The following is a 23,254-nucleotide window of genomic DNA, read 5'->3' on the forward strand; positions in this document are numbered from 1 at the left end:
TGAAAAGAAACCAATCATCCAGCAACTTTCCTTTTGTTGTCCTGGAAGATGATGTCTTCTTACTTGCCAATTAAGGCTAATCAACTTATTATTTAGCAGCTCCTAATTTGAAACACTTGAAGCTACCATATTAAAATTAACTTTTGTGAGTTTCTGTCTACTCACTCTTCTTCTAGAGAGTTCTGCCAAATTACCCTATTGAAACTTGCTGTTTTGATAAGAGTCTTATTTTGTGAAGACCGAACGTCTTCCATGTATCCTGGATCAAGCTCATCAGGGATTCCTAACCTCAAGAGATGCTGGGTTTGGTTGGAAGGCTTGTTCAACCTCACTCAGTGGTACAGACAAAACACGCACCTAAGGTTGGCTGTCAAGATAGCCCTAGGCAGCTACAAACAGGCTGTGTAAGCTCAAATCTCCAGAAGGTGTTCTGCCACAAGACTGCAAGCCATTTCTCAGATACGCACCTTTCTAAAAGCAAAGAGCGCTAAACTATACGTGTAGCCAGTACGATTCGTACAGATTAAGGATAGGACATTTGTCCAATTCTCAAAGAGCATGATTAGGCTTGGACAATAGACAACTGTATCCTTCTGGGCTCTTAAAAAAAAAAAAAAAATGAAACCCAACCCCCTTCCCAGCCTACTTTATTTATATTTTCGCTTAAGCATTCCGGTTTCCACGTGCCCCAGAGTTTGGTGAGATCTCTACCGCTGCGTGGGGCGTGGGCGAGCGAGCGGAGCGGAAGGAATCCGGTCACTCTAGGACCTAGCGGAAGAAGCTTCCTCGAGTAGCATCTGTGCTGACTGCGGCGCCTCCAACCTCGGCGCAGGCCGGCCAATCAGAAGCCGCCTTTGCGGAGCGGCGCGCCAATCGTACCCGCCCTTTCTGCAGACGCTACCGGCTATTTAAAGGTCTGCGCCAAGGCCCGCGTGGCGTGGTCGTTTGTTGGGGGGTTTGCGGAGCGCAGCGGTCATGGCCAGCCACCTCGTGCTCTACAATGGCGCCAAGATGCCCATCGTGGGGCTGGGCACCTGGAAGGTAGGTACCCTGGGGGGGGCGCGGCCTGGGGCGGCCGGGACCTGCAGTGACCCTGAGCGGCCACTGCCGCGGACGCCCGGTCTCCAAGGAGCCATACTTCGGCTTGCGCGGCCCGGGCGGGACGGGGCGGGCCCCGTGGGGACAAGGGTACGGGGCGCCGGCATGCGGTCCCGGGAGTTTGCGGGGGCGGGGGGGGGTGCGCTCTTGTGGACGCTTAGTGGGTGGGATTTCCCAGGCCGCACTTGGAATCCTCTCCCAGCTGGAAAATCACCGAGGGGGTCTTCTGTTGCCCTGCCGCTCTGCTCGGGCGGTGGGAGTCGGGGGAAGCCAGGGATATGGGGCCGAGCTTGGCGTTCCCGTCGGCACCGCACCTGTGCATCTGCGCCTTTGTCTCTCTACTAGTTTGTCCTTAATTGTTTCCGTTTTCGCTCTCCCAGGAATAAGCACTCAAAGTAAGCTCGGAGACTGCAGGTAATTAAATTAGCTGCCACGAGTTTGCCCAGGATCCGTCTATCTCCGTGTCCCCAAACACACGACGCTGATCCCCTGCAGCCGGGCTTGCTTCTTCTCGGGGGTGTGGTATGCGAGGTGGACCTTCGAAGAGAATCTGGGCAAGGGTGGTTGCCGCCCAGAGAAAAAACTGTTAGCTGGCGTCAGTATTAAAATTTTCCGGAAACCTTCCCACCGCTGAAATCTTTCCACAACGTCCCTAAGAAATGGCTAGGAATAAAAGGGCTCGCCTAATTATCTGAAAATTAGGGGGCACAGAAGGTTAGTATTATGGGCGCTGGAACAAAACCCAGTATTTTTAAGCCGCTTGTAAGTTAGCCTTGGGGTATTGTATATCACATTTACAGCTGTGACCCACGTTTTCCCAGGAACTTTGAATATGGGCCTGGGCACTGCATGTTTACACACTGACAAGAACACGGGGGAGAAAGGATTGAGTGCACCCTGAAATGGTTGGATATAGAACAGAGGGTGGTGTTTACCTCTTCCCTACGGCCTGCAGCTGCAAATTAGCAAATTATAAGGTAAATCAGAAAAGGGGCATAGAGTTGCTTCACACAGAAAGTGTTTCTTGGCGAAAGTAATCAGTGTATATGTAATTTGTGTTTCCTTCAAGAAGTCCAGTGGTGGCTCTTAGGGTGGAATTAAATCAGGACCATGACACCAGGTTCATTTTCATCTGTGCAAGGTTATTCTCTTGGAACGGATGTGAAAAGACACTTTCTCGGCAACAGTGAATTACAGCGTGTATAATGTTGCAAGCAGCGTGCACACGTATATGCACACATATACGTAGGACTTGAGCAAAAGATTTAGGACACGATGCTTTACCTTACAGGTGGGGGAGACGATGCTTTACGTTACAGGTGGGATGAATCCCAAGATTTTTATTCTATTTTGTGTTTTCAGAGGTTCTGTTCCCGACCTTGACCTGTCGTTTGAAAATTACTGCTCTGGGGTAAATAGGGACTAAAAGAGGTTAACAGAGGGTTTTAAATCATGGCACCGGAGCACTTAGTGCCCTGAAAGGCTGTGTGTTTCTTTAAAAATAACATTATGAAATCTACACTTAGGTCATTCGTCCTGGCAAACTAAGTTCTTGGAGGGCGAGGGTAGCATTTGCCTTGTTCACAAGCATTTCTAGCACTTCTCACAATGCCTGGTAAATCATAGGTATCCAAAAGATACGTAAGTATATGTTGAATTAATACAAAGAAGTAGGAAAACTTTGGATGGTGGGGGAGGTAAGGAGACGAGGTCTGTACAGAATTGTGTTGAGCTGTAATGGAGGAAGTAACTGAAATAAATAGCGTTAGGTATGGGTTTAGAATGCATTTTTATTCTTTTTTTTTTTTTTTAAGTATAAAAGCTATATAGGTAGTGGGTTATTCCCTTTTCCCCCATATGTGTGTACATATTTCTTCACAGATGCTGGACGAAAGGTGGGGTGACCTAAATATCGTTTGCTTATCTTTGTAGGAACTGTGGGGGGGGGTCACTCTTCAGTTGGGCACAGCTCCTTGTCCTGGATCTTTCCTATGATAGCTGTGCCCCATTCAGACCCTTCGCAGGGCTCTGGTCTTCTCCAATCTGCTTTTGCATCAAAGGTTGTCAGATGCTCCCTTCTGTCTTTGGAGGTGAGGCTTTCAGACAGAGGGGAGAGCATCTCTGCCTCAGACCCTTCGTGGCTCAGCGAGCATTTCTCTCTGGCAAGCTTGCCTTCCCATAGGGTAGTAAGTAAACCCACCCACGTTGTATTGCCAGGAGTTCGTTCAAGCATAGATTACTTCTGATGCTGGTCGATGTCCTGTTGCTGGTAAATGTTTTGACTTAACTGAAAAATTGTTGGTAGTTTGGTCATTATAATGCACCCACATACTCCAAAGCTAGGAGGGGAGGTAAAACTGTGTTTCTCAACCTCTTTTCCATTATCACCACCCCTGCCCTACCTAGGAACCTTTGAGACATTTTCCTGTAATTGCCCCCCACGTAAAATTTTAACATCACAGATAGACTGTACATCTGTTGGTGTTCTGTGGCCTTTCAGAGGACAGCAAACCATTGTATAAGCTAAGATGGGGTTTTTTTGCCCCTAGTGAACCAGTTTTTGCCACTTCGGGGATGATATCACCCCCTTTAAGAACACATGAGGTAGGGGCGCCTGGGTGGCTCAGTCGGTTGAGCGACCGCCTTCGGCTCAGGTCATTTTCTCCAGCGGTTTGTGAGTTCGAGCCCCGCGTCGGGCTCTGTGCCGACAGCTCAGAGCCTGGAGCCTGCTTCAGGTTCTGAGTCTCCCTGTCTCTCTGCCCCTCCCCCACTCATGCTCTGTCTCTCCCTGTCTCAGAAATAAACATTAAAAAAAAAAATTAAAAAAAAAACAACAACACATGAGGTAGAAGAAAATGGCCAAGAAGGACTTCCTGTCACGTTCCCAAAGTGGGGCAAGCGTGTACTGGCCCCAGGATCCCGGGGTTGGGAGAGAGGGTAGCCGGCTGGCATTGCAGCTAAAACAGTAGCTTGGTTTTACTGTTCACCTACCTCATCTCCCTGTAGGCCTCAACCTGACAAGCTTCATGATTAGAGATCCTTAAATAAGTCTTCCCCAAGCAAGGCCAGTCCTGGTCTGTCCCCATCTCAGTCCAGTGGAGGTATCTAGTGTCTTTGAATTCAGAGATTGAGTGGGAGGAAGTTAATTTCGGTTTTATTGGTTTGTGTGTGTTGCCCAGACCGATTACGAGCTTTGATGCAGAATGGTAGCCAGATTGACTGTTTTCGTGTGATAAGGCGACTGAAAAGTATGGTCAACTCTTTATCATTTGAAAGTGCAGTTTACATCGTGACACCGTTAAAACGAACGTGGACGTACTGAGCACGAGCCTGCACCAGGCATCGAAAAGCACATTTTCTGCTGACCGTGGGTTGGACGTGAAGTGTAGCATGTTGTAGTTAATTCTGTGGATTCTCCCCTGTGCTCGGTCTGTGGGAGTCTGACGCGCTGCAGGTTTTAAACCCTGTGTATCCAAAACTTGCAGGTTGCCAGTCTCCCACCTGTGCAGCGTGGGAGCGTTTTGTGTCCTCAGAGCCTGAGCAGGCCCAGCTTGCTCAGATTGACCCAAAGTTGATGGAGACTGTATTGTCAACTGGTTAAACCCTTTTAGCCACCAAAATATCCGTGTTCCGTGTCAGAATACCTAACTTTTGTTATCACGATGCTGAACTGGATCCCAGAAATTTTATTTGTGAATAGGAATTAGGAAAAATCAAGCCTGGGCCTGTTGCCCAATCCCCATTTCTTCGTATGCTGCTTCTGGTAGAGAAAGGGGTTAGTAATCTATAACCCACAAACCTGTTTTTGTAAATAAAGTTTTATTAGAACGCCTCTCATTCCTCTCTGTATTATTTATGACTGCTTATGTGCTGGAGCAGCAGAGTAAGAGCAGTTGCAACAGACTGTTTGGCCCACAGATCCTAAAATATTTTCTGTCTGGCGTCTTACAGAAAAAGTTGGCCAACTCCTGTTCCAGAAAATTCTAAGTGAATTAATTGGAACCTGAAATATGTTTTTTTAAGTTTATTTATTTTGAGAGAGTGTGTGTACATGCACACACAGGTTGGGCGGGGGCAGAGAGATAGGGACCTGAGCCGAAATTTAGAGTCAGATGCTTACCCAACTGAGCCACCCAGGCGCCCCCAGAATTTGGAAGACATTTTGAAAAGTCACAAATGCCTGTGTAACTTGCATCTGGTTGAAATGACTTACTTACACGATGAACCCTTACACTTCCAATAGAACACTGTATTGTAAGACCACTAGTATTTAAACAAAACTAATAAAAAATGGTAAGTTTCTCTTAGATGCAGATTGAATTTCTCTAAGGAAAAGCTGGTTTAATCGGAAGAAGTTAAACAATGCTTTTGGGGGACAGCTTTTCTGTGATAGGGTATTTTTCCAGGCTTTTGCGGTTGATGGCCCTGTTTCTTTATTAAATCTAAGTTAACATCGAAAGTTACGGTTTCCTCTTCCTTATTCCAGGATTACCATTGGCACCCTGTTCTCCTACATCTCGCCCCAGTTGCCGGGCCCCTCGCCGGACAGAGTAGTTTCCTTTGTTCCAGACCTGCTCCCTTTCATTGCAAAAGTAATACCTGCTAATTAGAGGAAATTTTTTAAAAGTACATCAGAAAATGAACAGTCTTCTCTTCCCAGAAATCCCCACGGTTCATACTGTAAGGGATTCAGTCTCTGAGATACCTTCTGTTTTTACTATCCACATTCTTTTATAACTTTTCTGGTTGGAGCCTTGAGGGAATAAAGGGAGAGTTACTGTCTTATTGTCTTGTAGCAAGAGCTACAAGCAAAGGGAAGATGATTGGGTTCGACAAGTGTGTGTGTGTAAAGGTGGGGGGACTGATAGTGATGGTCTGAGCTGGTGTTAGCCCGCTGCAGGTGTTACAAAGGGAGGACATGGGGAGGCCTGTCTTGTGGAGATGATGGGGACCCGAGGAGTAGAGAATTCTCACTGCCATCAGTTGGTGCCCACAGCCCAGACCGTTGTCAGGTTGCTGCCTGAGCTAGCGCTCTGGAGCTGGAAGGTCCGAGAGGTTGGGGCATGGACAGATTTGCCCAAGTCACAGGGCAGAATAGGGGCAGAATTGGGTTAAAACATAATTTAGTCTAGGATTTGTACAACTTGGTCATATGTCACTGGAGTGTTTCCTGTACTGGTTGTCTGCAGATTTGCTGTTTGGTGTATAGAAATATACTTTATGACTTATTTTCTTTTCCAAGTTTTCAGTTGGGGCCACTCCCTTCTGTTTGCATTTTTAAATGTGGACATGACATGGAGAGATGGCGTCATCGTGTCTTAGCATTCCCAAGTTTATTGTGTGATTTTTCACTAGATCTTAAATTGGCTGATTCATTAGTGATAAGAGAAGTTCATTTAATCTCTTTCTGGGAAGGGTTATACTGAGATGGTTAATATTGAATGTGGTTTGTGGACTCTGGTGCATTTTCATTGCAGAGGATGACTTTTCCCAGCCCAGGAGACTTGTACTGTCACCGACCAGAGTCTCTGTGCCTCTTCGGGTCCACACCGGAGCACAGAGCTGCTGGCAGAGCATGGCTCTAAGGTCCTTCTTCCAGGCTTTGAGTCCTGATGTCCCCTTACTGACTGACTGCAGGATCATGGGCCAGTGGCGTGGCCTCTCTGTGCCTCACTTCCCTTATCTGTAGAGATAACAATGTGTGCCAGGGTTGTGATAAAGATTCAGCGTATTCACATACTTAAAACTGGTAAAAAGTGGCTCATAGCAAATGGGAGCTGCCCTTTTCAGTTTGAGCCAGTTTGGCTAGATGCCCCGCTGGTCAGGTTCCCTTCAGTGACGTGATCTGTCCTGGCTCAGCCTGGTGGTAACCAGGATGCCTGTTCCAGGGTCAGCGCGGAGGACAGCCATCAGTGCCCCCACGGCAGAGCACGTGGCCCCACACAGCCTTCCCCATCGCTGCGAAGCTGTCCCCCAAAAGGGGAGGCTGGCCCACAGCTGCTCAGGAGGCTTGCAACAAATTGCCACACTCCTACAAATTTATCTTACAAAAGGCCGAACAGTTCTTCCCTCTGTTTTTGCTTACCCTTTGAAAGCAGCGTGGCCGTCTTCCCAGCACACGTGTCCCTAGCCAGTCAGCCCCCTTCCAGGGAAGGGCCAGGGAGTGACAGCCTCTTTATGATCTGTTGGTCATTTCTGTCTTTGGCTTCTCTATGAACACATAAGGTGAACTTTTTCTCAGTACTTTTGTACCAGCCGGTCAGCACCCTTGATTATCCTAGTCTGCATTCTTTTGGTTGCAGGGAATTGAATAACCAACTTCATCCAAAAACAGGAAAAAAAGTGTGTTTGAGGTGGGGATTCATGGACCTACAGGGTGCCCTCGGGTGCACCAAATTCAAGGCTGTGCATGATGTCACTAGGAGCAGTCTCTCTCTCTCCTGCCTGCTCTCTTCAAGCAGCTCCCGGCTCCCAGTCTCCCAGCGCGGTGACCCCAGCAGAATGACAGCTCGTCTTGGTAGTTCAGAGACCGGGTCTCGCAGGCCTGGCTTGGGTCATGCCTGGTCACGGCACCGGCTGTCATGGCAGATGCAGCGTGTGGCCTGTTCGGGGCTGGGCTTCTCTCTGCCCCGTGCCTTGAATCTCGAATGGTGGGGGAGGCTGCACTTGCAGCTTCTTCGTCCTCCAGGGAAAGAGGATATTGTCAGACCATCTGAAGATGCCTCCTGTCTTACACCTGAGTTTGGCAGCCCGCCCCCCGCTCCCTCCTTGGGGGTGAGCAAGCCAAGTGTGCCAACAGGCTCTGGCCATACATTTGTTCCCACTGGCCCATATTCTGACCCCCCTCCCCGCCCCTCCTCCTGTTCACAGCAGCTGCCGTCAAAACAGCAAATGTCTGCAGCTGCTTGTGGCCCTGGGGAGTTTTCCTTTTCGTTCTCTTCTCCCCCAGCTCTCTGGAGGAATGCACTGCATTCGTTCAACAGTCTGTTGCACATGTGTTTATTTTTCACCTCTCTGGTCTGAGGAGGATCAGTGAGGGGATGGAAAAAGTGTCCGCGCAGTCAGTCTGGGTGCTGGTGGAGCTCGAAGGCTCCAGAGGCCCCTCTTCCTCCTCGACAGCCAGCCCGTTTCCCGTCCTGGTGACGGAGACGGTCAGATGGCTCGGGCACGGACAGCCCTTCGGTGTCTTTGCAGCCCCGCCCACAAATGATGTGTGACCTCCACAGACCCCGTTTCCCCTCTCCTTCCCACTCCTTTCCGTCAGCTGGTATCTCGGAGGGACCGTCCCCCACCTCTGCCTCTTACAGCAGATTCTTACGCGGTGACAGATGCAGCCCCCACCTTGGAATCTGCATCAGTGACGTCCTGGACTTTATGATAATCTCCCAGAACTGCTTAAAAGCAAGTGATTGTGAGAATGTCGCACCCAAAAGGAGAAAGGAAAGCATCGGCGTTCAGCGCCAGCTCGGAAACCGAAAGGGAATTGGGTGAATATTGACAGCAGTTATTAAAATCTTCTGAGCTGTTCGGAGGAAACGGTGTCCCTTACCGTCTTGGGAACCTGTTAGATTCAGCTGGGGGGTTTTCATACAGTGGTTTGTCAGTCAACAGACGGAAAGACGCGAGCGAGACCGCTTTGGCACATCGTTCTAACGTCGTCTGTGCTGCCGTTAAGTGGTTGTCAGCGTCGCCGGAAGTGAAGCCGTGTGGTATTTCACCTTGGTTCCCTACCCCCTCTCCGCGAGCAGACGGCTTGGGAAGCTGCTTGAGACAGAGGCCACCTTCCAGTGCCCGTCCTTAAGGGGCAGGAGCTTCCTCAGCGAGCAGGAGGTCCATACGGCCCTTCTTCCTGGGTTGTATGCAGACGCCGTGTTTTGCTTTGGTTTTTTATTTTGACTCCATGCCTTCCTTTCCTTTTCCCTCCAGTCCCCTCCGGGCAAAGTGACAGAGGCTGTGAAGATTGCGATTGACCTTGGGTACCGCCACATCGACTGCGCTCATGTGTACCAGAACGAGAATGAGGTGGGGTTGGCCATCCAGGAGAAACTCAAGGAGCAGGTGGTGAAGCGCGAGGACCTCTTCATCGTCAGCAAGGTGCCACTCTGCAGGGGAGCCCGGGGGGGGGGGGTGATGGCGGGGAGGGATATTGGTCCAATGGCAGTGTCAGCTTGGGAGCCAAGGCCACACTCCAGGGCCACTTAATATGCTGTAGTTATTACTCAAGAGGCCGCTCTTCTGGGGCAGTGTGTTCACTGCAGGCCACAAGGGCTCCAGAGCTCACCTATCCATGGTCCACTGGAGGGTCGTTCAGCGTAGACCCATTGGGTGGAGCCCCTTGTTGGTGAGGCTTAGGTTGTGGGTTGGTGCTGCCTTCCCAGAGAGTTACCCTTGAGGACAGAACTTGGTTTCCATCTGGAGACCGGATCTCCACTGCTGGCCACTGTCTTTGACCTGGAGGCTGTTGGTGCCCAAAGGGACACAGGCTGGGCCGGTGAGACTGACTCCACAGAGACCAGCCTATTAGGAAGATGGCCTGGAGAGCTCCCGTTTGGGGCCCGGGCCTTATGAACTGTCCGTTCTATACTCTGCCTTCGGTTGGGTCCCTCTGAGAGGTTTCCCTGACCTGCTTCTCCTCCCTTCCTTTGGGAAGTTAGGACCCACGGTGTGCGGTGGAAACCCCCTCACCACCCGTTGGAGCATCACAGTGAAAGGGGTGGGGTGGGCTCCTGGCCGGGAAGCAGCCTCCTGTGCATGGCGTAAGACGTGCTCTCTCCCTGGCTTCAGCTGTGGTGCACGTACCATGAGAAGAGCATGGTCAAGGGGGCCTGCCAGAAGACGCTCAGCGACCTCAAGCTGGACTACCTGGACCTCTACCTTATCCACTGGCCGACGGGCTTCAAGGTAGGCGGCTCAGGGCTCCGGCCGGGCCCCTGTCGCTCACGTAGCCCGTGGTGCGTTAAGGCGCAGGTGGGGACCCGCTCTGTGTGTCGCCGGCCCGGGCTCCGCACCTCGAGCAGCGGCCAGTGCTGCCACCTGGGAGCTTGTTGGAGATCAGCCTCGGGCCCCACCAGGCCTGCTGCGCGGGAACCACGGGCAGCTCGTTTGCACGTTACAAAATTTGAGGAGCCCTGTGCTTTGTCATTTGCTGGCGGTACGGTCTAAAACGGTGACCTCCAACATGGCTCCAGTGGTGTTCTGCACGTGGCCCAGAGACCTCATTGGCTGCCCCCTCTGCCTGTGTGTGTGTGTGTGTGTGTGTGTGTGTGTGTGTGTGTGTGTGTCTAGTCCTGCGTGCTGCACACAGGCCCCGTGCTGTGGAAGCCTGATAGATACTTCTTGGCAGCCTGAGTCTCCGCGCAAAATAAACTCGAGTTATTACACTCTCTGCCTTCACTGTAGTCACAGGGTCGGGTTTCTGCTTTGTCAGCCAGACTGAAGGTGTGTGGTGGGTTTGACCCTGTGGCCCTGTTTTAATTGTGCCGTGTGTACCGGGCCTGACTTCCCATCCTTTGTTTTTCATGATAAGCCGCTGAGACTCAGCAGGGTGACACGGGCCCCGTGCCCCCGGCCCCGAGTCCTTCCCCTGTCCCCAGCCCGGCCCCTGGCAGGGCTCACCTCACCGACCAGGAACCGTTTCCATCTAACAGCTGCCACCCATTTGAAAGAAAAAGTGTCGGGGGGCCTCGGGAGTTGTCTGCCTGTCTCTCTTTCACACTGGCCCGTGGATTTGCCCTCGATCATCTTCTAAAAACAGCTATGGTAGTTGTTAAGAGTGAGTTTTTTTTAGAACTTTGCTTCCAAAGATGCAGGACTGTGAAGAGCCGTTACTGATTGATTGTTATCATATCAACAGCCCGGGAAGGAGTATTTCCCACTGGATGGGGAAGGCAACGTGATCCCCAGTGACACCAATTTTGTGGACACGTGGGAGGTGAGGCGGCCCCTGATTTGGCTTTCTTCCTCCTGGCTGGTTTCCCTTTCTCCTTGTGAGTGGTCTGCTCTGCCTTGTCTTCCACTGCATTTTGTCACCCTGTCACCGTTGTTACTCTTCCAGTCTCATTGCAGCCAGCCTGGTTTTGTCTTGGCATCTCTTGGCTTCTCAGAGGTCTGACTCACTGGCACCTGTTAGTAAGGGCAGGACCTGTTAACCTGACTGGAGCCAAGGGTGCTTTTCTCGTCCTTGTCCTCTTGGGCACGTGTCAGCAGCAAGCAGAGACCCTGTTTTGTCATTAGGCCATGGAAGAGCTGGTGGATGCCGGGCTGGTGAAAGCTATTGGAGTCTCCAACTTCAACCATCTCCAAGTCGAGAAGATCTTAAACAAGCCCGGCTTGAAATACAAGCCGGCCGTTAACCAGGTAAACCTCCAGCAGGGAAGGCTGTGCATGGGAGACTGTTGGGTTACTATCCGAACCCGTGTCACCCAGGCAGGAGGTGGGTCCTGATTTGCGATCGAGAATGACGATGAGGCATCTGAGAGCCGAGCTTGCAGGAGAGACGGAGTTTGAGCCCGGCTTGTGATGACTCAGGGTCTCCCAGATTGTCAGTGTGCAGAGACTGAGATCCTTAGACGCGTCACAATTGATAAGTGGCCAAAGCCAGAATGAACCCTTAGGGCCCATGAGCAGGGTACATCAGTAACAAGATTATTGTTCTTCGGGTTGAGGACACTAGCTGGAAGATGTAAACAGTTGTCACAACTTATCTGGGAGATAAGACATCGGTCCTACATACTTTTCTGTCTGGGGAAGAGGCATACTTACTGTCTGTCCCCGCACCTGTGCCCACGCGTCACCATCAGCCCCCTGTTTGCATTTGCAGATCGAATGCCACCCGTACCTCACTCAGGAGAAGCTAATCCAGTACTGCCAGTCCAAAGGCATTGTGGTGACTGCCTACAGTCCCCTCGGCTCTCCCGACAGGCCCTGGTGAGATTTCCACCAGATCGTGTTCTCTTTTCCTCTGGTGAAGGTTAGAAGTGGTGAAAAAGAAAAAGTCAGCATCAGGGAACATGCTTCTGGCATTGACTTGCAGACCTGCCCAGGAGCATCTTGTTGGGGTTCCAGTAGCTTCTAGTAGCAAGGTGGCTGCTCTTTTTCCAGAGGGTTGGGAGTTTGTACCCGAGATTCAAATCAGGAGGAGACTGACGGACTGCCTTCTAAGGTCGATGGGAGATAGGGTTGCCGGCTACCTTAAGCAGCGGCGGTAATGGTTGCTCACACGGGCCATCTTGTCTCCAGGGCCAAGCCCGAGGACCCTTCCCTGTTAGAGGATCCCAGGATCAAAGCGATCGCAGCCAAGCACAATAAAACCACAGCCCAGGTACTGTCATCTCCAGGCGCCCGTGGCCGTTCCCAGAACCCCCCGCATATGTAGTGGTCCCCTTTAACCGGGCAGTGGGGAGGCGACCAAGCCCAGCCGAGCCCTCCCTGGAAGTGCAGCTTGGGGTCCTGGAGTGGGTGGTGGAAAGGGCACCGACTGGAAGATAGAAGACAGCTGTGTGATGGGGACAGTGACCTCTCCAGGCCACCCCGAGGGTCCGCATTTGCTGATGTAGGTGGGAAGCTCGTCTCTGTGCTCAGGGAAGAGCACTTGTGACCAGCTGCCCGGGAGATGTTCTCTTTCTCCCGTGTGGCGCCACGGCTTCCTCCTTGTGACCAGTACCCGGGAGACACGGAAGCGCGTGGCGTGGCTGGGGGTGACCCTGACCCCTCTGGGCCTCTGTTTTCTCACGTGTGGAGTTCTGGAATTCCCTCGTGGGGAATGGATGTGCAAGACTAAGTGACATAACCATGTGGGTGATTGGTGTACATACTCGCTCGGCGCATCTGTCCCCAGGTTCTGATCCGGTTCCCCATACAGAGGAATCTGGTCGTGATCCCCAAGTCTGTGACACCCGAACGCATTGCCGAGAACTTCCAGGTAAGATCCTGGCTGGTCGGCCAGGTTTTGTTCAGTGGAGAAGGGGACAGGGTCTCTCTTCCCGTGCCTCAACTGTCACGTGTGAGACCCCCACCCACCCTCCTGTCACCTCTCAGTCAGGAAGCCAGCCTCGGCTGCAGTGAGCAGACCGTGCACTCGGGACTGTGGCTTCTCTTGGGTGGAGGCGCCATGCCGGGGTGGGCCTCGTGCCTCAGTGATGCCCTCTGTACATGCACCCACCTTTGCTGAGGCTCCTCGGTGACTCCGCATTTGTCCTGAGAAATGTGGCCCTTGAGCGACACCGCCTGGGCTTGAATTGGGGCTCCGGTACCTTGCCTCCGTTTCCTCATCTGTAAAGCGATACCTCTTTTGAGAATTGTCACGAAGATTAAATAAGATGCATCAGAGGGCTTCTCGTGGTGCGTGGTACCTGAGTGAGCGCTCCGGGAGCGCTGGTGAGTCTGGACTGCGGACACCCTGTAGGCCGTGAGCCCACCCACCACCCGTGCCAGGACCCCTTCCGGCAACAGGCAGAGCACAGGGCTCAGAGCACAGGGAGGTGTTCATGTGGGCCCTGAGAGCCCCTGCCAGGGCAGGTTAGATTGCTGCTTGCACCCAGGGGCAGGGGTCCCTGCGGGGGGGGAAGAGCTGCTCCGGGGGGGGCCTGATGCCCGTGAGCCTCTGCTCCCCCTGAGCAAAGCCGCTCTGCCAGGATCGCTCTGACCCCTCCGGTTCCCAGCAGCCGTTGCCACAGCAGGCTGCTCATTTTGTGTGCTGTGCGGCCGTGGGTTGTGAGGGCATGTGCCAGAGAGGCCTCGGGGGCGGGGGCGGGGGTGGGGGTGGGGGGCCCTTACTGCGCAGTAGGGGAGACAGTCGCCTTGTTAGGGCCACACGTTTTACCTGTTCGAGCTCAAGTGGTACAACCGTGACAGCTGTGAGAAACCTATCCTGCCAGAGATGGGTCCTTGGTTTCCTGTTTCGTTTGTCTTAAAGGTGGTAGGAAAAACATTTTTAAATGATTAATCTTGTAGTGCTAACACAGTTATTTTATTCTTGCCTTTTGCTCTGTAGTGTTTGCACATTTGCCCACAGTTGTGATCGCAGAGTGTGCGGCAGGCTTCTTTCCTGCACGTTCTGCAGTCATCTGACCCAGGGGCCTCCCTCGTGTCCCCGTGTGCAGCCGTCCCCTCACCCCCCACCCCCACCACCCCAGTTTCTTCTGGTGCTGCCTCGGGCCTGCCTGCTGGCACCGTGAGGGCCGAGGTCTTCCCAGGCAGGCTGTGCTCTTCAGGCAAGTGGTTCCCTCCTGACGACCTTTCTTGTCCTCTTTGGACGTTACTTGGCGGCTTCGGCCCATCTCAGATGCCATCTTCTTTGACCACATCCTTCGGCTCCCCGGCTGGAATTCATTCCTAGTTCCCCTGGATCCCCCGGGTGCTGTGTGTAGCATCTCACGCAGAGTGTGCGATTGATGATTCCTTGTGTTGGAGCTGTGGGATTACCCTTCGATTCACTGGAAACTGAGGCGGAGATACTTGTGACCCTTCATTTCCTTCCCCACTGGTGCTTGTCACAGAAGTGCTCAGCAGTGCCTTTGACATTAACTAAATGGACTGAAAAGTACCCTTTTGCTTAGAGGTTCCTGTTTTCCCGGTTGTGTGTGGCATCCAGACAGACCACGTGCGTTCTCCATAGTCCTACGGTCAAGTCTCTCCGAGATCTGTCTTCCTGTCTGCCCTTCCGCACTCAGGGCAGCATCCCGCCAGCGGCCCCGCACAGGGCTGTTCGGATACTTGGGTACTCTGTGTTTGGCCTTCATTTGCAGAATTTACTGGACTCTTTTTTTATTATTATTATTATTTCTTTTTAGGTCTTTGACTTTGAACTGAGCAGCGTGGATATGACCACCTTACTCAGCTACAACCGGAACTGGAGAGTCTGTGCCTTAGTGAGGTGAGTGGGTCCTGGGAGGGGATCTGATGCTACAGAATGAGAGAAGCTCCTGCAGGCCGTGCTGCCCAGGGCCTGTTAGCACAACCGTTCCGACCTGTGTACGTTGCCTTGCCTTCTCATCCACGTGCAGCAGCAAGCATTTCGTCCCGTGGGAGCCGCGGTGCACATAGCCACGGGGAAAATGCCCGGAGATCTGTTCTAGATATGTTCTCCCCTCCGCCGCAGGCAGCCACCACATATTTTAGCGTTAATTTTCAACTCTCAGTGGCTCATCTGAAGCCAGGTGATCCCATGTGGCTCCTGTCCACCCCCCTTCCTGGCAGACTTTGCGTGTGACCCTGTCTGACACCGACTTAATAAAAGGGGTTCCATAGGAAGACCGTGGTGCTTGGGGCCCTGACACCGATGAGCCACATGACTGAGAAAACCACTCGACGCCCTGACTGACAGGCACCCAGGGCCCCTCCGGCTACCCATTTGCTGGGTCCTTGTATTTCTGGCAATTGGTAGTTTGGAAGCTGAGGGAGGTGACTTTCCCTACAGTACAATGACTAAGTAAAGTTTGAAATTCATTCTCTGCTTTCCAGAAAAAAGCTTCCGTTTTACAGCGGGGACTCAGAGCTTCCTCTCTCATGGTTTTTATTGCCTGTTTCCCCTCCGTCTCCTCATGGTTACATTCTCTTCTGAGTGAGATCTGGACTCTCCCTGGGGTGGGGTGGGGTGCCAGCCTTCTCTCTCCAGCCTCTGCTGCCTCTGCAGTTTGGTTTGCACCGCAGATGTGGCGGCCCCCCCCCCCCCCCCCCCCCCCCGCCCCTGTAAGTGTCCACTGGGTCTGCGTCTGGGCCGAGATCTCCACTGTGCTTTAGGCAGGATGGTGCCTGGTGAGCGTGTGGCTGTCACACCCGTGGCCTCGCATTCCAAATAGGCCACCAACAGTTTTATCACTGGCAGCCCCACACCAGGCCCTTTCTGACAGCCCTGTTTGTGTTAATGGCACTTAACCTTTAAGCATTAGAATCCTTTTTTGGGTCGGGTAGGTGAGGGAGAGAGAAATGATTCATTGACCGGGTGACCTCTGTGCTCCTTGGAGGGACTCTGTGTCAGTTCCCTTGGCCCTTCCCACAGCCCACGACGGGTATTGGAGCTCTCGGGGCTGACAGACCACAGTGGTTTTCCAACTGGTCCCATTACACTCCCTCCACTCTCCGGTGCCATCGCAGAGAGAGCTGTCAGATTATTCCGGGGGCTACTGATGTTTAATGGGGATGGGTTGGGGCTGGAGTAGGGAGGGAGAGGCCGGTTCCAACATTCCTGGGTCACCTAGGAAGCTTTCTCACTCGACATACACATCCAGTGCCTTTCTGGAAATTCATGCTGTCCCGAGCTTCTATGGCTAATGGCAGGGTTAATGTTACTCGGGTTTGATGGGATGCCAAAAAAAAATGGAACGTGGAGGAGTTTTGAATGAGCAAGAGTTGTGTGCCCCAAGCTGGGTTCACACTGGGCCTTTCACACTGTGCCCAGCCTGTGTCTCCAGCGGTGGTGCCATTACGCTCCCAGCACAGGCCGTCGGCCCAACCAGGTGGGATAGTGAACCTGTTCAAACATGCCTGCAGCTCTGCGCTCCCAGGTGGATGCCTGGCCTGTTTCCTGCCCTGTGTTTCCCTGTGTCAAATCCTCCACTACTTTCCTCGGCTCCCTTCGGCTCCCACTGCTGGCGGGCAGCTTCTGGAGATGCCCGCGCCGTCTCGCTCTGTCACACATACGGACCCCTGGCTCCTCTCCTCACCCTCCTGCCGTTCCAGACGACGGGATACTGTCTGGTCCCGCCAGCTAGACTGAGTTCCCGGGATGCAGGAATCGTGTCTTGCTGCCCCGCAGGCCTCAGGCACAGTGCCGGCTGCCCAGGGAGCAGGGTGTCCATCGTGCCTGTGGCAGAGGAGTCGAGGGGGCCTTCCGCCCGGGTGCAGACCCGTGATCTGCGGTCTCGGAACTGGCGGTTGTCTCTGAGGCCTCTGCTTTCACCCCGAGGAGACACTCACCGTTTCTTTTTGTGATTTGCTACGGTCAGAGTCTCTCCCTTGAAAAGCTGACATGTTCCTCTTTGTCTCCTGACAGCTGTGCCTCCCACAAGGACTATCCCTTCACCGATGAGTTTTGAAGCCGTCGGTGCCTGTCCTCCTCCAGGTGGCCTGCTGCTTTGTTCCCCGTGTCACTTCTCCTGGATGTAGCGTAGTGTGGCCTGTGCCCATCAGTGGTGGGTCCACGACCTGGGGACGGGCCAGTGAGGGCTTGGCCCACGTGGTGTTGGGTCCAGAGAGTAGTATCCATAGATACTATCCATAGAAGTCTTTTCCAGGTCTCTTTGCCCTTCTTCTTCAGCTGGGGAAAGTAGGACCTTAGTACCCTTTTCTGGCTAAGTTGAATCTACAGAGTCTAAATAGTGCTACTAACAACCGGTTATTGGCTGCCGGGACTTCTTGCCTCAAATAAAAAGTACTTTTGTGAACTTGATGCTGTTTGTTTTATTTTGATTTATCGAAACGATACACCATCTTGTGTCTCACTCGGCCTTCGTCCCATCTATACCCATAAAGCAGGCCATTCAACTGGGCAACAGGAATGAGCCCCTGATGTCTTACCCTCTAGTTGGGGGCCCCTGGCCCCAGTACTTCACCCAATTAGCTTTAGGGTGGTTGGTCTCCTCTGTGTGCACGTTGGAGTCCCCTGGGAAGCCCTTAATGCTAGTGACGTCTGGACCTCACCCCCGGAGACCCGTCTGAGTGGCCCAGAGTGGAGCCAGGCCACAAAAAGTGTGCAGGCTCCCCAGGTGTTCCCACTGTGCAGCCAAGGCTGAGAGCCGCCGCTGTAGGGCTGAGCGGGGTGGTAAACCCATCTGTAATTTCACAGGTTACTTTGTTGTTCTGTTGCCCGTGAAGACCAAAGTCCTGTTTACAAGGAGCCCTGCTCACAAAGAACTGCTTTCATGAAGCTCACCGTCTAGACCAGAGGGAACACAGCATCAGTAAATGACGTCTGTATTCGGTCCAACTGCCATAATGGCATATTGTAGGCTGAGTGGTGTAAACAGAAATGTATTTCTCACCCATTCTGGAAGCTGGAAGTCTGAGGGCGGGGGCCGGCGGGGTCTGGTGAGAACCTTCCCCGGGTGGTGGGTCGCCACTTCTCCCTGTGTCTTCACCTGCCAGAGAAAGAAGAATGTTCTCAATAGGATCCCACAAGTACAGGTCCGTTTTTGTTTAACTTTTACAGATGCTGTTGCTTACGTTTATTAACGTTTTCTTTTCCAGAGTTAAATTGACAAAGGCTGGGAAAGGGATGGACGAGATAAGAGGCAACCTCGGATCTCATGACGATAATGGCTTTGTTGCCGACTCTCCGTGTTGGATGACTATAGCCCGTCTTGTTAGGTGACATTAACTGCTTCACAGACCATCCACATGGCAAATACACTCCCAAGGCTTTAGATAATTGGGCAGAGGTGGTGGCTGGGCCTCACCCAGGGAGGCAGGAAAGCACCGGAGCCCTGCATAGTAGCAGAGTTTGGGCCAGATGGGAGACCCAGAGCCCCACCTGCGCCCTGTTGCCCACAGCCTGCAGTGGTTCAGTTTCCCTTGCCAGGTAGGCAAATCCCACCTGATCCCAGGTTAAGCTGCAAACCTCCACAATCACCCTCTTAAGTCATCAAGATCAAGAACACACTATTCATTTTTTTGGAAGTTGAGTGAAATAGTCTCTGACCTAGTCCCCCCCCCCCCCCCGCTATTTCTCCAGTTAGCCCAGAGTCGGCTTTCACATGCTTTGGAAAAACTTTGAGGTACAATCACTAGTAAGCGTTTAAATCAGATGCCAGTGTGCTAGCTCCCTGCTTTAAGAACACTATCAAAAATTAGACCATTACAAAGTCAGCAAGAAACCAAAAAGATGAAAGGCCGTGCTCCAGCCTTGGTCCCTACTTTGTAGCAGAGACTCAGATTATATCTAAGAACACGTCCCCTGAGAAGGAGCCTTGCCTGGGGTGCAAGAGGGGAGGAAAACTAAAGCTTGATTGAAGAACTTGTTTTGCATTTTGGAGATAAGAAGGGGGCGTGTCCTGCGGTCAGTGGCCCTGGCGCGGGTGGAGGCCTGGCTCCCTGGTGCTAGAATGTGTCTCCAGGACGCAGTGGGCGAGGCGGGCCTTGGGGGGCCAGCTTCATTCCATAGCTAATGGACCCAGGGATGGAGCAATCAGACACCAGGGTCCTTGCAGAGACAGGTGCCGCCTTCCCAGTGCAGAGCCCCATCCCCCCTTCCCTTTGTGGAACTAAACCCCCACACCTTTGTACCTTCCTGGGTGGGTTCCAACCCAACCTCGACACTCAGGTGGACGCCTTGTCACGAATAAAGTGACTCTCCAGGGGGCCACGGCCGTGGGAATTCTAGAACAATCGTGCTGGTCCCCTCTTCGAGGACCTTTGGTAGGGCCTGCAAAGACATCCATAAAATAGTTGGACTTTTGCCAAAACAAAGTCCCAGCCAGAGAGAAGAATTGTTAATAAGATAATGAGACCCACTGAAAGACGGAACTAAATTTAATTGAATCACATAGGCGATTAAGACCCACACTTGAAAATCTCTCTGAACAATGCAGACTTAATTGCAAACAGCACAGTTGCTCAAGGGCCAATTTCACAGAGCACAGTTTCTCAACACTCCGTCCCGCTTCGTGTTGATACGATTGCTGAGCAAGCTATTTTGGTGAAATATCTCTGCTGCTGGCTGGCATAACCGTGGCAGGTGCCTAGCCTAGAGAGTACAGTGAGTGTTGGGTCCAGCCCCAGAAGGGTTCCTAGAGGGACAACAGGGACTATCTTTGGGGGTTTGTGGCTCTCTGGGGTCCAGCTCCAGGGTACACCCACTCTTTGTCCCTTGAAGGCATCGTCTAGCTGTGTTCCACAGAAGACCTGGGTCCTCAGGTCCTGAAGGAACCTCCCCTTCCGTCTCCCCTTCCCTCCCTGGAGTTTGGCTACAAGCAGTGGAAGCAGCTGATGGCTTCTCAGGTCCTCTTCCAGCCCAACGCCCAGCTAGGCCTGGGGGAACCCCAGCCTCTGTTTTCCTTTCCTTCCGTCCTCAGTGCCTAGAACAGCGCCTGGGCACAGAGTGGGTGCTCAGTGATTCCGTTTGCATGAACGAGGGAGCACAAGAATGAAAAGCTTTTCCTTTAACAGCTAGTTATTAAAACGTCCAAGTGTAGAATCGGTGCATTTCAGACCCAAAGAGGGCAGCTCAGTTTTGAATTGTGGCCTGAAATAACATGAAAGAGGCAGAGAGTTTTCCAGATGCAGACAGACAGGGTCTTCAGCGCAGCTCTTCTCTTCCTAAAACACGACTCTGGCAAATCGTTTAACCTTCTGGCCTCTGTTTCTCCCATCTATAAAATGGCCTGCTGGGGCGCCTGGGTGGCGCAGTCAGTTAAGCGTCCGACTTCAGCCAGGTCACGATCTCACGGTCTAGGAGTTCGAGCCCCGCGTCAGGCTCTGGGCTGATGGCTCGGAGCCTGGAGCCTGTTTCCGATTCTGTGTCTCCCTCTCTCTCTGCCCCTCCCCCGTTCATGCTCTGTCTCTCTCTGTCCCAAAAATAAATTAAAAAAACGTTGAAAAAATAAACATAAAAAAAAAATAAAATGGCCTGCCTCCTAGTAGCCACAGTGATTCAGTGAGATAGCCCCTATCCTGGACCTTGCCCACAGCACTCAAGTATATGCTTGCCATTACTGTTGACATTGTTTATTTATTTTGAGAGAGAGAGAAAGAGACAAAGTGTGGGAGGCACAGAGAGGGAGGGAGAGAGAGAATCCCAAGCAGGCTCTGCACTGTCAGCACAGAGCCCAACATGGGGCTCGAACTCACGAACCCTGAGATCATGACCTGAACCGAAATCAGGAGTTGGATGCTCAACCAACTGAGCCACCCAGGTGCCCAATTGATATCATGGTTATTATTATAACTAGATGTTGGCAAGAGAAGCAAACCCATCCTTTCCCTCATAGCTTGCAGATGGTGTCCGGGGGGATGGAGTTCTGCCCAGAGAGCAGCACTTTCTTCACGTCCTTGACTCTGACCACCTCACACAAAAGAAGGACAGCTTCTAATGCATTTAGCACACTGTGGCCTTTTGTTTCCAACCTCAAGGACAGTGCTTCCTATCAAGAAAAACAAGCCTTGAAGAAAACACTGCCAATTCGTAAGAAGTGTTTTGTTTTGTTTTGTTTTGTTTTGTACTGATGGATGAAATCATTGAGTGTTGGAGATCATCTAATCCAGTGTTTTCCAACTTATTTTTGGCTGCAGTCTTCTTTCTTTGAAAGAGTCTGACATGGATCCTCAATACATAAACCGGATTAAGGCAGAGCTGCTGTGGTGTAAGTGGGGGAGGAGTCTTGGAACTAAGACAGACAGTACCCTCACACAGAGTCCCCTAACCGTGAGAGCCTGGTCAGAATTTCAAAGCCTTGGGATCCAACCCTTTCTTGTTCGTTTTTAAGAGCTGTAAAGATCTCTTTCACACAGTTGTTGGAATTCAGGAATTCCAGAGTGGCTTAGCTGGGTGGTTCTGGATGGGGGTCTCTTAAGAGGCGGCTGGGATTGCATCATGGAAGGTATGACTGGGGCTGGAGGATCTGATTCCAAGGGGGTGCACTCAATCACTGGCAAGCCAGTACTTGCTATTGCCAGGAGGCTTCAGTTCCTTACCTCACGTACCTCTCCACAAGGCTGCTGGAGTGCTCATGACATGGTGGCTGACGCTCCCTGATGAGTGATCCAAGAGATCACAAAGTAGAAGCCATAATGTCTTTCATTATTTAACCTCAGAAGTCACATACCACCATTTCCACAAAAGACCATCCCCATCCACTGGGTACAGCTTGGAAGCTGGCTACCACAATTTGTAAACCTAGAACTGTGTATTGTTTAGAAAGCATTTCAGAAGTAATTACAAACATGCAAATAAATAATATTTCAAAAGAATGTATGTTCTGATTGTCATGCCCAGCGAAGCAACCCTTTGGTTTTACAACAACAGAAAACCCAGAGGATCAGAGAGGTCAAGCGACCAGCCAAAACTCATAGAGCAATTTAGTGACAGAAATGGACCTAGAATCCAGGTGTCTGCATTCTAGTCTATTGCATTCATCATGGTATTATTACAATAACATTCCATTATAATAAAAGTTACAGTAACTTGCATGCATGTGCAACCTTATCACCGGGGGATCAAGGTTAACATCAACAGTGATAAGTCATGTTGATAATAGGTGCTCTTGACATGATGTGATGATAAAGGTCCTTTACTTCCATGATCTTCCTCCCCCAAACCCATAACCCCAGTCTAATCAGGAGAAAATAGGAGACAAATTGTATTTGAGGGACATTTTACAAAATATCTGACCAATACCAACACCCCTCAAAATTGTGAAGATCATCAAAAACATGAAAGGTCTGAGAAGCTGTCACAACCAAGAGGAGTCTAAGAAGACATGGTGACTAACTGCATAAGATCCTGGGACAGGAAAAAGGACATTTAGGTAAAAACTAAGGAAATCGGAATAAAGTCTGGATTTCAACTAATAATAATTTTTTAATATTGGTTCACTAATGATGCCAAATGTAGCGTACTAATGTAGCATGTTAACAATGGGAAACTAGGTGTGGAGTATATGGGAAGCCTGTACTATCTTTGAAATTTTTCTGTAAATTTAAAACTAGTCAAAAATAAAATGTTCATTAAGAAAAACTTTATAGAATACTCATGAAGAGCTGCTTTTCTAAACAAAATATAACAAGCCTAGATTACTCACTTGCTTTAAAAATGCTCATACCTCTCCTTGATTAAACAAACAAAATAACTAACAAGGGTGATTTGAATAGCCTGATTACCAATCCTGTTCTTGGAGAACACATATTTCCAAGCACATGTGGGACATTATGAAAATCAGTGATAAGCTAGACGAAAGTGCTGGCCTCAACGAATTTCAACAAATTGATATCATATAGATCATATTGTCTGATCACAATTTAATAAAAATATAAAATGTTAGCAGAAAAAGATTAAGAACTGTCCACCCCCCCCCTTCACATTCAGAAATTTTAAAACACACAATCAACTCAAGGGTTAAAGGAGTAAAATAACGGCCGCTATATATGGCATTTGCTAATTAATTATGTCCCATGTAATGTTTTATGAGTTTTATATATCTTTTAATCCTCAAAACAACCCTTCAAG

The 23,254-nt window shown here is 51.1% G+C and overlaps 1 protein-coding gene and 1 long non-coding RNA gene across 2 annotated transcripts; one reads left to right on the forward strand and one right to left on the reverse strand.

Moving 5' to 3' along the window:
- The first annotated feature begins 907 nt into the window (after positions 1-907).
- Positions 908-17,403, forward strand: AKR1B1 (aldo-keto reductase family 1 member B). Its single transcript, XM_040471915.1, has 10 exons — positions 908-1,041; positions 9,025-9,192; positions 9,883-9,999; positions 10,952-11,029; positions 11,332-11,454; positions 11,918-12,024; positions 12,337-12,418; positions 12,935-13,018; positions 14,889-14,971; positions 17,090-17,403. Exons 1-10 carry the CDS (start codon positions 976-978, stop codon positions 17,130-17,132), a joined length of 951 nt encoding a protein of 316 aa, XP_040327849.1. The 5' UTR covers positions 908-975; the 3' UTR covers positions 17,133-17,403.
- LOC121028305 (uncharacterized) lies at positions 17,236-23,254 on the reverse strand. The gene is made up of 3 exons (XR_005789170.1): positions 23,244-23,254; positions 21,114-21,118; positions 17,236-17,447 (listed from the first exon to the last, which is right to left on the reverse strand). It is a non-coding gene; the product is annotated as an uncharacterized LOC121028305 (long non-coding RNA).

Source organism: Herpailurus yagouaroundi, unplaced genomic scaffold, assembly GCF_014898765.1.
Source record: "Herpailurus yagouaroundi ecotype Mexico unplaced genomic scaffold, PumYag 100, whole genome shotgun sequence".
In the NCBI taxonomy this organism is placed as follows: Eukaryota; Metazoa; Chordata; class Mammalia; order Carnivora; family Felidae; genus Herpailurus; species Herpailurus yagouaroundi.

What these genes read in the sequence shown, in the direction of transcription:
- AKR1B1 (XM_040471915.1), top strand. Translation starts at nt 976, where the DNA reads ATGGCCAGCCACCTCGTGCTCTACAATGGCGCCAAGATGCCCATCGTG. An exon ending in ATTTTGTGGACACGTGGGAG is followed by an intron (nt 11,030 to 11,331) that starts GTGAGGCGGCCC and finishes TTTTGTCATTAG; the next exon opens with GCCATGGAAGAGCTGGTGGA. An exon ending in GGCTCTCCCGACAGGCCCTG is followed by an intron (nt 12,025 to 12,336) that starts GTGAGATTTCCA and finishes TCTTGTCTCCAG; the next exon opens with GGCCAAGCCCGAGGACCCTT.